Source organism: Lipotes vexillifer, unplaced genomic scaffold (assembly GCF_000442215.2).
Source record: "Lipotes vexillifer unplaced genomic scaffold, Lipotes_vexillifer_v1.1 scaffold2116, whole genome shotgun sequence".
Taxonomy (NCBI): domain Eukaryota; kingdom Metazoa; phylum Chordata; class Mammalia; order Artiodactyla; family Lipotidae; genus Lipotes; species Lipotes vexillifer.
In genome coordinates this window covers 805,781-818,683 of record NW_006791713.1, presented here as the reverse complement: position 1 = coordinate 818,683, position 12,903 = coordinate 805,781, and the positions used below count along the sequence as shown (strand labels likewise).

At 46.9% G+C, this 12,903-nt stretch overlaps 1 protein-coding gene across 1 annotated transcript in view; it reads right to left on the bottom strand.

Annotated features, from left to right (window-relative positions):
- CRYL1 (crystallin lambda 1) overlaps positions 1–12,903 on the bottom strand; it is a 78,816-nt gene that overhangs the window by 19,057 nt on the left and 46,856 nt on the right. Inside the window, exons 4-5 of the mRNA XM_007464510.1 lie at positions 4,835–4,996; positions 1,033–1,227 (exon numbers count right to left, since the gene is read on the bottom strand). Coding sequence (XP_007464572.1) covers positions 1,033–1,227; positions 4,835–4,996 — 357 coding nt within the window. The remainder of the gene's footprint in view (positions 1–1,032; positions 1,228–4,834; positions 4,997–12,903) is intronic.

The following is a 12,903-nucleotide window of genomic DNA, read 5'->3' as shown; positions in this document are numbered from 1 at the left end:
CAGGACAGGTGTGGGCAGAGCACGCTACCGACCCGTTCAGAAGCTGGGGAAGCATCAGAAAGTGAGGGATGGAGCGCAGACCGGCAGAGCCTGGACCACTCCCAGGTGTGGAGCTGCCCTGTCGTCCCCCTGCCAGGGACCAGGCCCCTCACACAAGTGCAGGTGGGAGTGCGTGTGGCCAGGCAATTTTTAAAGTCACGTCTAAAATCTTTTAATTCAAGGATGATGTTAAATATATATGTATATAAATTTACATGTATGTAAATATAGATGTATATAAATTTATATATATATATAAATAATCTCTTGACTGTATGTGAGACAAGCATGCTACCAACAAGTTTAAAAGTCATCCAGGGCTTCCCTGGTGGCACAGTGGTTGAGAATCCGCCTGCCAATGTAGGGGACACGGGTTCGAGCCCTGGTCTGGGAAGATCCCACATGCCGCGGAGCAATTAGGCCCGTGAGCCACAAGTACTGAGCCTGTGCGTCTGGAGCTTGTGCTCCGCGACAACAGAGGCCGCGACAGCGAGAGGCCCGCGCACCGCGATGAAGAGCGGCCCCCGCTCGCCGCAACTAGAAGAAAGCCCTCGCACAGGAACGAAGACCCAACACGGCCAAAAAGAAATTAATTAAAAAAAAAAAAAAAGTCATCCACTGTTTCTTCCTCAAGCTCTTGAAATAAACTGGGTTCCTTTAGAGGATACAAGTTTACTCAAAATATAATTTATTTTCCTCCTGAAAAATTATAATACTGGGAGTGGGGGGAGCAGAATCTGAGATAGTGGGAAAATGCAGCACGTCACAGAGATAATTACGTGGTAACGACAGGAAAGGGCAGGAAGAGGAGCCCATCACCACATCCGAATATCAAGTGACCTACCGTACAGGGGAACCTCTGAAACACAGAGAGGAACAGCTTGCCCTTGGTCTCCGGAACAGAGCAAGTGTCTGATTCTCCCACCCGCATGGCGTGCCCAGAGGCTCCTGCCTCCTCTGCTCAGCTGCCAGGACAGAGGGCGGCGCACACACCTCCACGAGCCTCCAGGCCTCGCTGATGATGGCATACTGGAGACGATTCAGAGCGAAGCCGTCCACCTCCTTGGTGAGTCTGACCGGGGACTGTCCGATCTTCCGCATCAGGGCGTAGGTTCTGTCCACCGTCGCAGGGGCCGTCTCTGGGTGTGGGACCAGCTCCACCAACGGGACGTAGTAGGGTGGATTTACCTTAGGAGAGAGACAGAGCAGAGAGAGTCAGGAAGATGGCGCTGGCGTTTGGGTGTCACTCCGGCAGAGCTGGCTCACTGTTCTGAAGGGTCAGCAGCAGGGCAGATGGGGCCCCTTGAGATTCAGCATCCAGTGACAAAAAATTCGAGAAATAAAGTAATGCACAGAGCAGGGAGAAAACGAAAGAACTTGAGCACAGAACTGCATGAATCATAACCAACACTGAGGTTCACATCGGAGGGTGCAAACTGCCATCCTGTACATTTACCGCTTACCTCCAAACCCCTGACCTCTCTCGGGATTTCTCTGCTCCCAGCTGTCTTGACCTCGTAAGCTTCTGCCTACCCTGCCCCCAGCCATCCTCTTTCCACAATAGTCATTGCCGGTCTCCTGTGTCAGTGTTAAAAATTATTGGAGGGCTTCCCTGGTGGCGCAGTGGTTGAGAATCTGCCTGCCAATGCAGGGGACATAGGTTCGAGCCCTGGTCTGGGAAGATCCCACATGCCGCGGAGCAACTACGCCCGTGAGCCACAACTACTGAGCCTGCGCGTCCGGAGCCTGTGCTCCGCAACGGGAGAGGCCACACAGTGAGAGGCCCGCGCACAGCGATGAAGAGTGGCCCCCGCTCGCCACAACTAGAGAAGGCCCTCGCACAGAAACAAAGGCCCAACGCAGCCAAAAATAAATTAATTAATTTAAAAAAAATTATTGGATTGGCAGTATCTTCCCTAAAGTTGGCATTTCCTTAATTTCTCCATGTCGAGCCTCAAACATCTGCTTCCGCAATCATATCTTACCTAGAAGTCACACAATATCAGAAGACCTCTTCAGCCTCAACAGCGTGATGGATGCTAAGACAGGAAGAGAGTCTGTCCACAGTGGAAATGCTTGCCCACCCAGCTCTGGTTTTCTTGGTTTCCTCTGAGAAACCACTCCTGAAGATTCTCAAAGAAAATTCTCCTACATCTAAAGAAAAGGCTGTTTGAGGGACTTCCCCGGCGGTCCAGTGGTTAAGGCTGCGCGCTCCCACTGCATGGGGCACAGGTTCGATCCCTGGTCGGGGAACTAAGATCCAACATGCCGCGGGGCATGGCCAAAAAACAAAAACAGAAAAAGGAAAAGGCTGTTTGATAAAAGGCTGCTGATCAGCCTCACCACTAAGCAGATGCACACTAAACTGTTCCCCAAATGATGCTTTACTTTAAATTGTTTTTCCTCCATGTTTGGGTGAAAATTGGTAGAATCTCACATCTACCAAATAACTACAAGAAGCATCCACTTTAAAATGACTTGCTCTACAGAAGAGAGAAGAAATTATTTCTCCCAGGACTGGCTGGAGAGGCAGCTGGTCCACACACTTCAGAGGTTTATTCTGCTCCCAGCCTGTCTTGGTCACCCTGTCGCAGCCTTCCTAGAAAGCAAGCGAGGATAGCACCTATTTCAAATAAATTATAAATCAATGCCTTAGTTGAATCACTTGTCTCCTGCCTATAATCACTGAATTCTTATATGAATTCTTATAAAAATGTTTAACCTCTGGCCTTTTTAAGATCAGAATGATAAGAATTGGAAGCATGTCTCTCCTAGGTGAACTTTTCTTTACTATAAAGCAGGGATGTGGGGTCTTCCTTGGTGGCGCAGTGGTTAAGAATCCGTCTGCCAGTGCAGGGGACACAGGTTCAAGCCCTGGTCTGGGAAGATCCCACATGCCGCGGAGCAACTAAGCCCGTGCGCCACAACTACTGACCCCCACACGCCTAGAGCCCACGAGCCACAACGACTAAGCCCACGTGCCACAACTACTGAAGCCCATGCGCCTAGAGCCCATGCTCCACAACAAGAGAAGCCACCGCAATGAGAAGCCCTCGCACCACAACGAAGAGTGGCCCCCGCTCGCCACAACTAGAGAAAGCCCGCGTGCAGCAACGAAGACCCAACGCAGCCTAAAATAAATTTAAAAAAAAAGAGAGAGATGGAGTAAAACTGTCAGAGGACTTAGGGGGTGTTTTCTGAACAATTTGATTCAGTTGTTTTTTAAACTGACTTAGAAGAAAAAACACTGGTTAGAAACGGAAGCTCTTGACTAAGAGGCTTGCACCTTTTATTGAAGCAACCAAGTAACAATCACGGTGTCTAAGAGGCTTGTTATGGACACACGTATGTCATGGAAGCAAGACATGACATGCTTCATGGAACCTGATATTTAGATGTTTCCGTTAAGGTCTCTCTGGTGCTGTTTTCACCTGTATGGAGTGGTAACTAAATGCTTGGTTTTCTTCTCTGTGCTCTGGGTCTAAGTCTCCTTATTTTATAACCATTCTTTTACACTTTCCATTAAACTTCAGTGTGAGGACATCCAGACCGTTCAGTCACGTAAACGGTGGTCCAGGCTGTCCCTCTGAGCAGCACGGAAGACCCAGCAGGCATCTATGACTCCCAGGCTGTCCCTCTGAGCAGCACGGAAGGCCCAGCAGGCATCTGTGACTCCCAGGCTGTCCCTCTGAGCAGCACGGAAGGCCCAGCAGGCATCTGTGACTCCCCTGTGTCTTCATCTCCCCTCTAACCTCCTCTTGCTCAGAAAGAGGAATTTCCCTGCTCCCCACTCGAGGACCCCTCACCTCCCTAGGCCCTGGCCACTCGTGCTGGGAATTCTGCCCCAAGTTCCGTGCAGGAGCTGCCCGGCACCTAAGCCAGTTCTCATTCTTCAGAGTAACTCTCGCGATTCTCCATGACCCAAGTATTACCAAGCCTTCCACCTTTCTCCTGCTCTTGCAGTCAAGCTGGTCTCCTGGCGATTCTACGAGGCCCATGCTTGTTCTTGGCCCGGGGTGGGCTTGAGCTAAGTTAGCGGCGTCTCTGTCCTACCAGGCTGTCCCAGGTCTCCAAGGTCACACTGACCTCCACTCGGTACTCAAATGTCCACCGAATGACCCCGGAATCCCCACTCTGATTCCCCTTTCCTGACATTAACACGTTAATCGCAAAAAGATTGAGTGCCCACGTGCCAACTTGGAGCTCATGGTCCAACATGCCTCGCAGCGCACGCCTGGTGAGTGCGTTGGCGCAGTCAGTGCCAACGTCTGGTGGAAGGGACCACAAAAAGGAGGGTTTAAGTCAGAGCTGCTGCACCGGAATCTCGGGGGGGGACCCGGATCCTGCACATCAGCACAAGTGACCCTACTCTGAGCTAAGTTCAGGAAACCACACAGTACAGGTGACCCACCTGCAGAATCCCATGTGGTCTAGACTTTTCGTTGACGTGGCACCTTTCCTTGGCACCGGGATGATTTGATTAGCAGTCTCTCCCCTCAGCTAGACGGTGAGTTACTTAAGGGCGAAAGTCTGTAAGTATTGATCATTCTCTCCCACACTGCATGATGTATAAGATAGAGTTCAAGGGATTTTTGGATAAAATTCTTTGTGAGACAGTGATATTGTAACAACTCTCTAAATGTACTAAAAACCACTGAAATGTACAAGTTGGATTGTGTGATATGTGACTTATATGTCAGTAAAGCAGTTACAAAGTACTAGCAGATTCATCCAAACACGTTGCTCCCAGAAAGCCAGGTGAGACTCACTGCATCTCCAGGCTCGACATACTCACAGGATGCGCCACAAGGCACTGTTTCACGTGTACCAAGCCGGAGAACAGCCTGGAGGGCAGGAGGCAGGAGCTGGAGCTGCTCAGGACAACTTGGTCACCAACGATCCCATCCAGCTGAGCAAAAAGCTGCTCCTTCAGCTCTAGGTTTTCTGGAACACATTCCTGAAAAGGACATCTTGCAGTTACTACTCAGGAACACCACACCCAGACCCCAAGCAAAGCTTTTCATGTTTGAGTCATTCCGAAAAGAACCAATTAAAAAACGACCAGCAAAATTTAAGAACAGGGGAAAAAAATGCTGCCGAAAAGCATGACAAATCTTGGTAACTCTGGAAACCAGGTGATGCAGATATGGGAACTGTATTTTCTCGTTGTGTGTCGGACTGAAAATTCTCATAATAACAAAGTCCTTCAACCGCGTTGGGGGTGGGTTCTACAAACAGAATACACGACGGCACTGCAGGCAAAGCGCTGGGATATCAACAGCAGTCATCACCACTTGTTTGTCCTGATCACCAGATCAACTTATCTTCAAGGAAAAATCTTACCTTCATGAAATGAACAAACACATTACGTCCATAACCCCCAAAAGGCTTCTTGAGAGTCCGCTTCTAATCGGAAATCTTTTGACAAAGACCTTTGTTTCTAAAAATCTAAAATTACTTTAATAGGGCGGTAACGGGGGAGGCTAGAGAAGCAAATTCGGATTAAATACCGCAGATAACAACTGCTCGGAAATTCTGACGACGTACAGAAGGGGTTGGGGGTGAGAAGACGTTCTCAGACACCCAAGCGCAGGCCCACGGGTGACGCAGGTCCCTGGGAACGCGGTGCTCACGGCAGGTGCCGCCCTGCTGTGGAGGGAGGCGGAACAGAAGAGGATACTCGCTGGACATTCCAGAGCAACCTTCCCGCCTGCCACCCCCTGGGGAAATCCCACCAGGGTCACGCCTCCCCAGGAGGGTCCCTGAGCTCCCAATCCCTGGTGAATCGGGGGGAATGGTTCTCAGTGGGGTCAGATAACAGAATCAACTGGTGCTTGCTAAAGATGCAAATTCTCAGGCCCCCATCCCAGACCTACTGGTTCAGACCCCCTGCGCGTGGAATCGAGGCATCTGCATTTTTATCCAACCTACTGATGACTTTTGTTCACTAAAGTTTGAGACCCACTATTCTGAGGTGTGATCCAAAGCGGGGGCCGACAGTGCTCTCAGTGGTTTGCTACCAAATCCATCCTCAAGGGTCTCCCACTCTGAGGTCAGGCTCCCCGGCCGCTTCCCCTCCACATACTGGCCGAGTGTGCCCAGGTTAGTCTATCAGCACTGTGGTAGCAGAAACGGCACAGACACCAGCAGATAACCGGAAGTGTGCAAAAGTCAAAGTGTAATGCAGAAGTGCTACCAGTAACTTTATCAGAATCACCCCTCAAAAATAAAATATTTCCAAGTTTAATAATATCTAATAGTTAATATCTAATATAGTGAAATTAGCTGTGTAAATATTATGACATGAATTCCATTTCTATACCATCTACAAGATTTTAAACGTTTTCCTCTAAGGGTAAGAAGTCAATACTGTGTTTGCTGGTACTTTTAAAAAATATAATCAAACCATGTGGAATTTTATTCAGAACAAAAGGTCACATAAGCACCACATCTCAAAGACAGGGGGAAAAAAACGGAGTCATTTAAGAACTGTGAAGCCCATTGTGTTAAATCCCCTTATCAGAGGGGAAAAGCTACAGTAGCTGGCTGGTTGTATTGAGTAATTCCTGGATCAGTTAAGTCTGCAAGTTGGGTTAAGTTTAAATGGAGCCTTGTAGTAAAGCCAGAGACCTAACGTGATGCAGATACAGTGTAAGCTAATAAAAGAGTCCCGTGAATGGCCTTATTGTGCGTCTGTCCTGCAGATTCTCCCTTGAAATTCTACGCCTTTCTTCAGATCATTTGATTATCAAAGAGGCAAGAACACTTGAACCAGAGGAAACCCAAGCCTGCTACAATTATGTAAAAGGGCTTTAACGGCGCATCTGCTTGAAGTTTGATTGCTGTTGCTGTTAATAGTGACCCAGTTGTGTCCCAGGTACTGGGCCAGGGTTACGCCTCTGTCCCTGTCAAGCCTTGAGCTCATCTCCTTGCTGTTACTCATGGCTCGCCTGAGGAAGGGGGCCTGCAAACTGTTACTCAGGACCGTCATCACTTGGGTGGATCACAAAGCCGAGAGCGGCTGCAGTCGCTGGGTTCCCACAGATGGCTGGGAGGGAAGCAGGGAAGGACAGCAAGCAGCGAGAGACACACACCTCGCTCTCTCCTGACCTCAGCAGTGCGGCCAGGTGAGAATCCCCGGGCGGGCTCGTGGTGTCTTTCTGGGGCCTGTCTAGGGAAAGCCACCAGACGGGAAGTGTCAGAGTGAAACTTCTCTCACTGCTGAAGGTAATTAGCTGGACTTGGCTTAATTAAACTCTGACAGCATTTTCAAAGCAACGGCTATTATTTGTTTGTGTTTCGTTTGTTTTGAGGTGGGAGAGAGATGCAGCCCATAATAAGTGATATTCTCACGCACAACCACAAGCTCAGTTTCTGACAAACAAAACTCTGGGGACAAGGAAAGCACTAAGGAACTTTCCAAGCGTCACAACTATTAATGGAGCCTCAAAGGGAGCTTACTCGTGACTTAAAAGGGGGGTTCAGATACTTAAAAGGTGGGGTTACGTTTAAACACCCCTTTCCCTTCCATTCTTGAAAGGAAGAAACTGAATGATGGTATTATAGGTCTAACTTTTCGTTCTCTCCCATTTACTTGAAACTTTAAAGTAAATAATGTATATACTTCAGTGTTTTATTATCAGTGAAAGTCACCAATGACAGCACTCGACTCAGTAGGCCTGTTTTGGAAAAGGGGCATGGCCACGAGTCAGTGGACTGGATGACCACGAGTCAGTGGACTGGATGATCCCCAGGCAAAGGAGGTGCTGGACGAGAGCTCACTGCTGAAGCTTTACCCACATGCTGTGCAACCGTGTGCATTTTCCAAAACAAATACTTTCATGGGGAAAATGAAATTTAGTTGATTTTTTAAAGTCGATTCCGGCATTTTAGATAAGCATCCTGTTGCTAGAAAATCTACTTTGCTAATGCAAAACATCTGGAAGCAAGTCTTCAATGTTCTTTCCAGAAAGAAAGAAAAACTCAATTAGAAGACTTTGGTACTTAAGGTATTTTACATGCAAAGAAGCTCTATTAGCCAATTTTATCAGGAAAGACACGGGAAGAAAGGAAATTTGAGCTAAAATCCTATTGTAATCATGGCAGAGGGAATTCATTCTCAGCTTGAAAATGGACATGATCTACTGTAAGTTCTGTCTCTTAAGCACTAATTAAATCTCTTGCTTCAACCTGTTTAATCATCACCAATTTCTTTTCAGTATTTCTTGCAAGAGCACAATTTCTGAAATCCATCACATCAATAGACTGCTATGACTAGTCTTCTCAAGAGGTGCATGTCACGATTACCAAGAGAAAAAGAAGACAAACCGTCTTGCTCTAGCAGAAACAGCATGTGTTAAAGAAAAAGAAATGAAAAGTACAAGTTGTCAATATCACAGGCAATAAACAGCACTGTGCCCTAACCAGAGGCTCATATTTTTCCTTAAAAATCAAAATGTAGGGCTTCCCTGGTGGCGCAGTGGTTGAGAGTCCGCCTGCCGACGCAGGCAACGCGGGTTCGTGCCCCGGTCCGGGAAGATCCCACATGCCGCGGAGCGACTGGGCCCGTGAGCCATGGCCGCTGAGCCTGCGTGTCCGGAGCCTGTGCTCCGCAGCAGGAGAGGCCACAGCAGTGAGAGGCCCACGTACCGCAAAAAAAAAAAAAAAAAAAATCGAAATTAAGTTTTTTTTAAAGCATATTATAAATCCTAAACAGAGTTCTACAATAATCTAGAACAAATTATACCCAATCAAGAGAGACCTTTCCAAAGCAAATCCCAGTGTGGACCGTACTGAGGAATGTGACTTCCTGGGGCTTAGGTGTGAGTATGACCAGGATGACTGGTTCGCTTTAAACAGGAGCCCTTCCTCACGTAACCACAGGGAACGGAGGCCAGGCAGAGGGGCACAGCATCAGCTGCTGTCCTAACGGGATGTCTATTTCCATCCTCATGCCAATGATTTTTTTTGTACCTTTTATGAAATCATTTATTTACAATTATGTTAAAATATTATAATTTAAAATATTCCCCATAAGCCTGCAATTAGCATATAGTTTCACAGCATTTCTAAATAAAGTGAGTATACGCTCGTGGGGTCATACACGAATCACTGGGGCATTACGATTGCCCGTCCTGTCCTGCTAAACATTCAGAAAGCCACCAAGCCATGTGCTTCTTGCCAGATGCTGTAACAGAGCCATGACCTCTCACCTCTGGTCCTTAAATGTGAGTCTCCCCATCCCAAACCATGAAGTGTCCAGGAAAGTAAGGTGGGCTCACTGCTTCCATCACCCGCAGTACCAGGCCACCCAAAACCGAGGCACTGGGCTTGCCTCCATCCTGCAGTCCTGATATCTTACCTCCCAGTCAGAAAAGACAATAGGTGAATTGAGAAAGGTAGCTAATATAAATGTATATATGCGTTTGTTTATGGGTTTGTGTGTGTGTTTACTGAAAACTGACCTGTGGCCTACAATAGAATTTAGCTAAAAATAGGCCCTCATCTGATTTCTCCAATTGGCAGCTCAACAACTGTTAAACCAAAAAAATGTATATAACCCTGACAACAAAGGTGCATAGGCAAATTCATGCTAAATTTTTTAAAACTTAAAAAAGAAGAGTATGTATGCTAATAAAAGTTTCTCCCGTAAACTGATGGAGACTCCTGCTTCCGCTCATGTGATGGAGACCTAAAAGTCCTCCTTCCACAAACTGGATTACTCCACACAAAAGCAGCCATCCTTTTAACCAATAGCTGACCTCTCAGGAATGTAAGGAAAACCAGAGCAGCCAGCACTAGAGTGATCTGTGACCCTCAGGGGAGGGAGAACGTTCACATGACCTCAGGAAGAGCCGAACCAGAGGCCATAGGATTCAGGGAGCTGCGGTCAAGGCCCCTGTGATACAGCCGAGACCCTCAAAAGGCTATATTTTCAGTGAACTGGTCAACTAGTTTAAACCAAAAACAGCCCATCTGCTAAGGGAGAAGACAGGCAGCTTGTCTTGATCTGGGCTCCAGCTGGGAAGGTCACAGGGTGGAGGGAGAGGAAAACAAATATGTGAATTCATATTCATGAGCCTGAATTTCACCCAGGTTTGGGGTTCAAAATTATACTACACATGTGGTCTGGACACTCACAAGCTGAGAAAGTTACATAAAAATCTCTCCCAGGCTAGTGATAATACTACCAGGAGACACACACTCAAGAAAACCCTGGAGGCACACCTGCTGAAGAGCCCTCACCTTTCCTCGGATTCACAAATGAAGAGCACACACTGAAGAAAACAAACCACCGAAAACTGTAAACACGTGAGACCACCTGGACAGAACAAAGAACGGAACCTCGCATAACGGAACCTCGCATAACTGAAAAACAGGAGAGCCTAGTAAAATAAGTATGTTTAAATTAATTAAAAGTATAAGAAAGGAATCAAACCCAGAAAGACCAGGATGATCTGGGAAAGCACTAAGTATAATATCTAGAAATTGAAATTAAAAATAAAGTTACTGAGTAAGTTAAGCAACAGGATAAACACAGCTGAAGAGAAAATTAATGAGCGAGACAGAGGCCAGGAAAGGACCCAGAATGCCATACAGAATGGCAAAAGTTGACAGGTCATCAAGGAGAATCAGACAAACCTACCATGTACTGTGACATTTCAATGCCCCTCTCTCAATTATTATGAAAAAGCATTCAAAAATTCAGGGAGCACATGGGAGAAATAAACACAAGTAACAAGCTTGATCTACTGGACATGGACAGCCTTGCATCCAATTGCAGAAAATACACATCCTTTCCAAACACACACAGAACATTTATCAACAGTGCCAATGTACCAAATTACAATGCAGGCTTCAGTAATCCGAAGGACTCATGTCACATGAGCCATTTTCTCTAATTACAACGTCTTTAAGACAGAAATCACAAACAGAAAGTTACCCAATAGACTTGGAAAATTGAAAATTAACTTCCAGATAGTTCATGGGTCAAAATGAAATCCTAATGGAAATTAAAATATACTTAGCACTGGGCTTCCCTGGTGGCGCCGTGGTTGAGAGTCCGCCTGCCGATGCAGGGGACACGGGTTCGGGCCCCGGTCCGGGAGGATCCCACGTGCCGCGGAGCGGCTGGGCCCGTGAGCCACGGCCGCCGGGCCTGCGCGTCCGGAGCCCGTGCTCCGCAACGGGAGAGGCCACAGCGGTGAGGGGCCCGCGTGCCGCCAAAATATATATATATATATATACTTAGCATTGAGCAGCAGTAAAATGTTGCACATCAAAGTATGTGAGTTCAGCTAAAACAGCTCTGAGAAGTAAGTCAAATATCCAGTTTAGGAAATCAGAAATAGAACAGAATAAATCTAAAGAAAATAGAAAGACTATAATAAAGATAAGAACAGAAATCAATACCCAAATTAGCCCCATAAAGACTGGTAACATGGCCAACCTCTGGAGGGGCATCTCTGCCCAGTCACGGGGCCCCAGGTCTCCTCCATGCTCAGCCCGAGACCTCCACTCACCTAGGAAACCTTAAGCGGGCCCACAGCTTCAATCACCAATCTTTAAAGTCGACTCACATTTATTTCTCCTTCTCAGACCATCTTCACATGGATGCTTCACAGGCACTTCAAATTCATCTAATCTGGTCCCCTTTTCTAGTGCCAGCTGATATATTAACGTGCCAGTATAGAAAGAAGAACCTTAAAAATCTATTAATCTAATGATCTACAGAAAAGCAACATCATAATTCCAGTCCCCTGCCTACAAAATCACTAGGTTTACCTTAGTAAGCCTCATTATTTTGTAAAATGTTTCTAAAACATCAGATTTATGCGATAAAAAATATTTATAGGGCTTCCCTGGTGGCGCAGTGGTTGAGAATCCGCCTGCCAATGCGGTGGACACGGGTTCGAGCCCTGGTCTGGGAAGATCCCACGTGCCGTGGAGTAACTAGGCCCGTGAGCCACAACTACTGAGCCTGCGCGTCTGGAGCATGTGCTCCGCAACAAGAGAGGCCGCGACAGTGAGAGGCCCGCGCACCGCAATGAAGAGTGGCCCCCGCTTGCCACAACTAGAGAAAGCCCTCGCACAGGAACGAAGACCCAACACAGCCAAAAATAAATAAAAGACAAAAAAGAAATTTATAATCAACAATGTAGTCTAACACTAAGCAACAAATTTTTACTAAATACCTGCTATATACTTAAGGATGTCGTAAAGCCATTTCCTCCAGTAACCGTCTGACCACATCTGGGTGTACTGGGGTACAAATAAACATGGTGCAAACTCCAAGGGGGAGAAGTTCTATATTCCTACATTCAGAAAAGCTGCCTCGCATGTAGGAGAAAAAAGTATTAGGAGAACACTGCCCATCTTTTGAACTGTCACTTTAAAAATGGTTATATTTTTAAAAACATCAGTACTGGAAAACAGGATTCAAAGACGAAAGCTCCATGAGAGCAGGAATTTTTATTTTTTGTTTATTGCTATATCCCCAGCTCCAAGAGCAGTCGGTAAACATCTGTTGAATCAATTAACGAAGTAATGAATGACAAGTTCTGTAACGTGGTAATCAATTTAATACAACCTCAGTGGATGCGTATTTACTGCCCTCTAGCCTCACATTACTTTAGAGGAAATGTCTAAAGTGGGCTGAAGAGCAAACACAGGACATTTCCTGCCTTCGTGCAGCCCATGGGGCAGTACTAGCTGTTCCTGGAGCTGTGGGACACGTGCAGTGGGTGGGCCCCATGAGCATGACCCCTACTACCCGCTGGCGTTCCCCCCATTTATTCACTACTAGCCAACGCTGCTAATCCCACAGATAGTTCTCCATTGTAAGCATGACCTCTGGCATTTTTT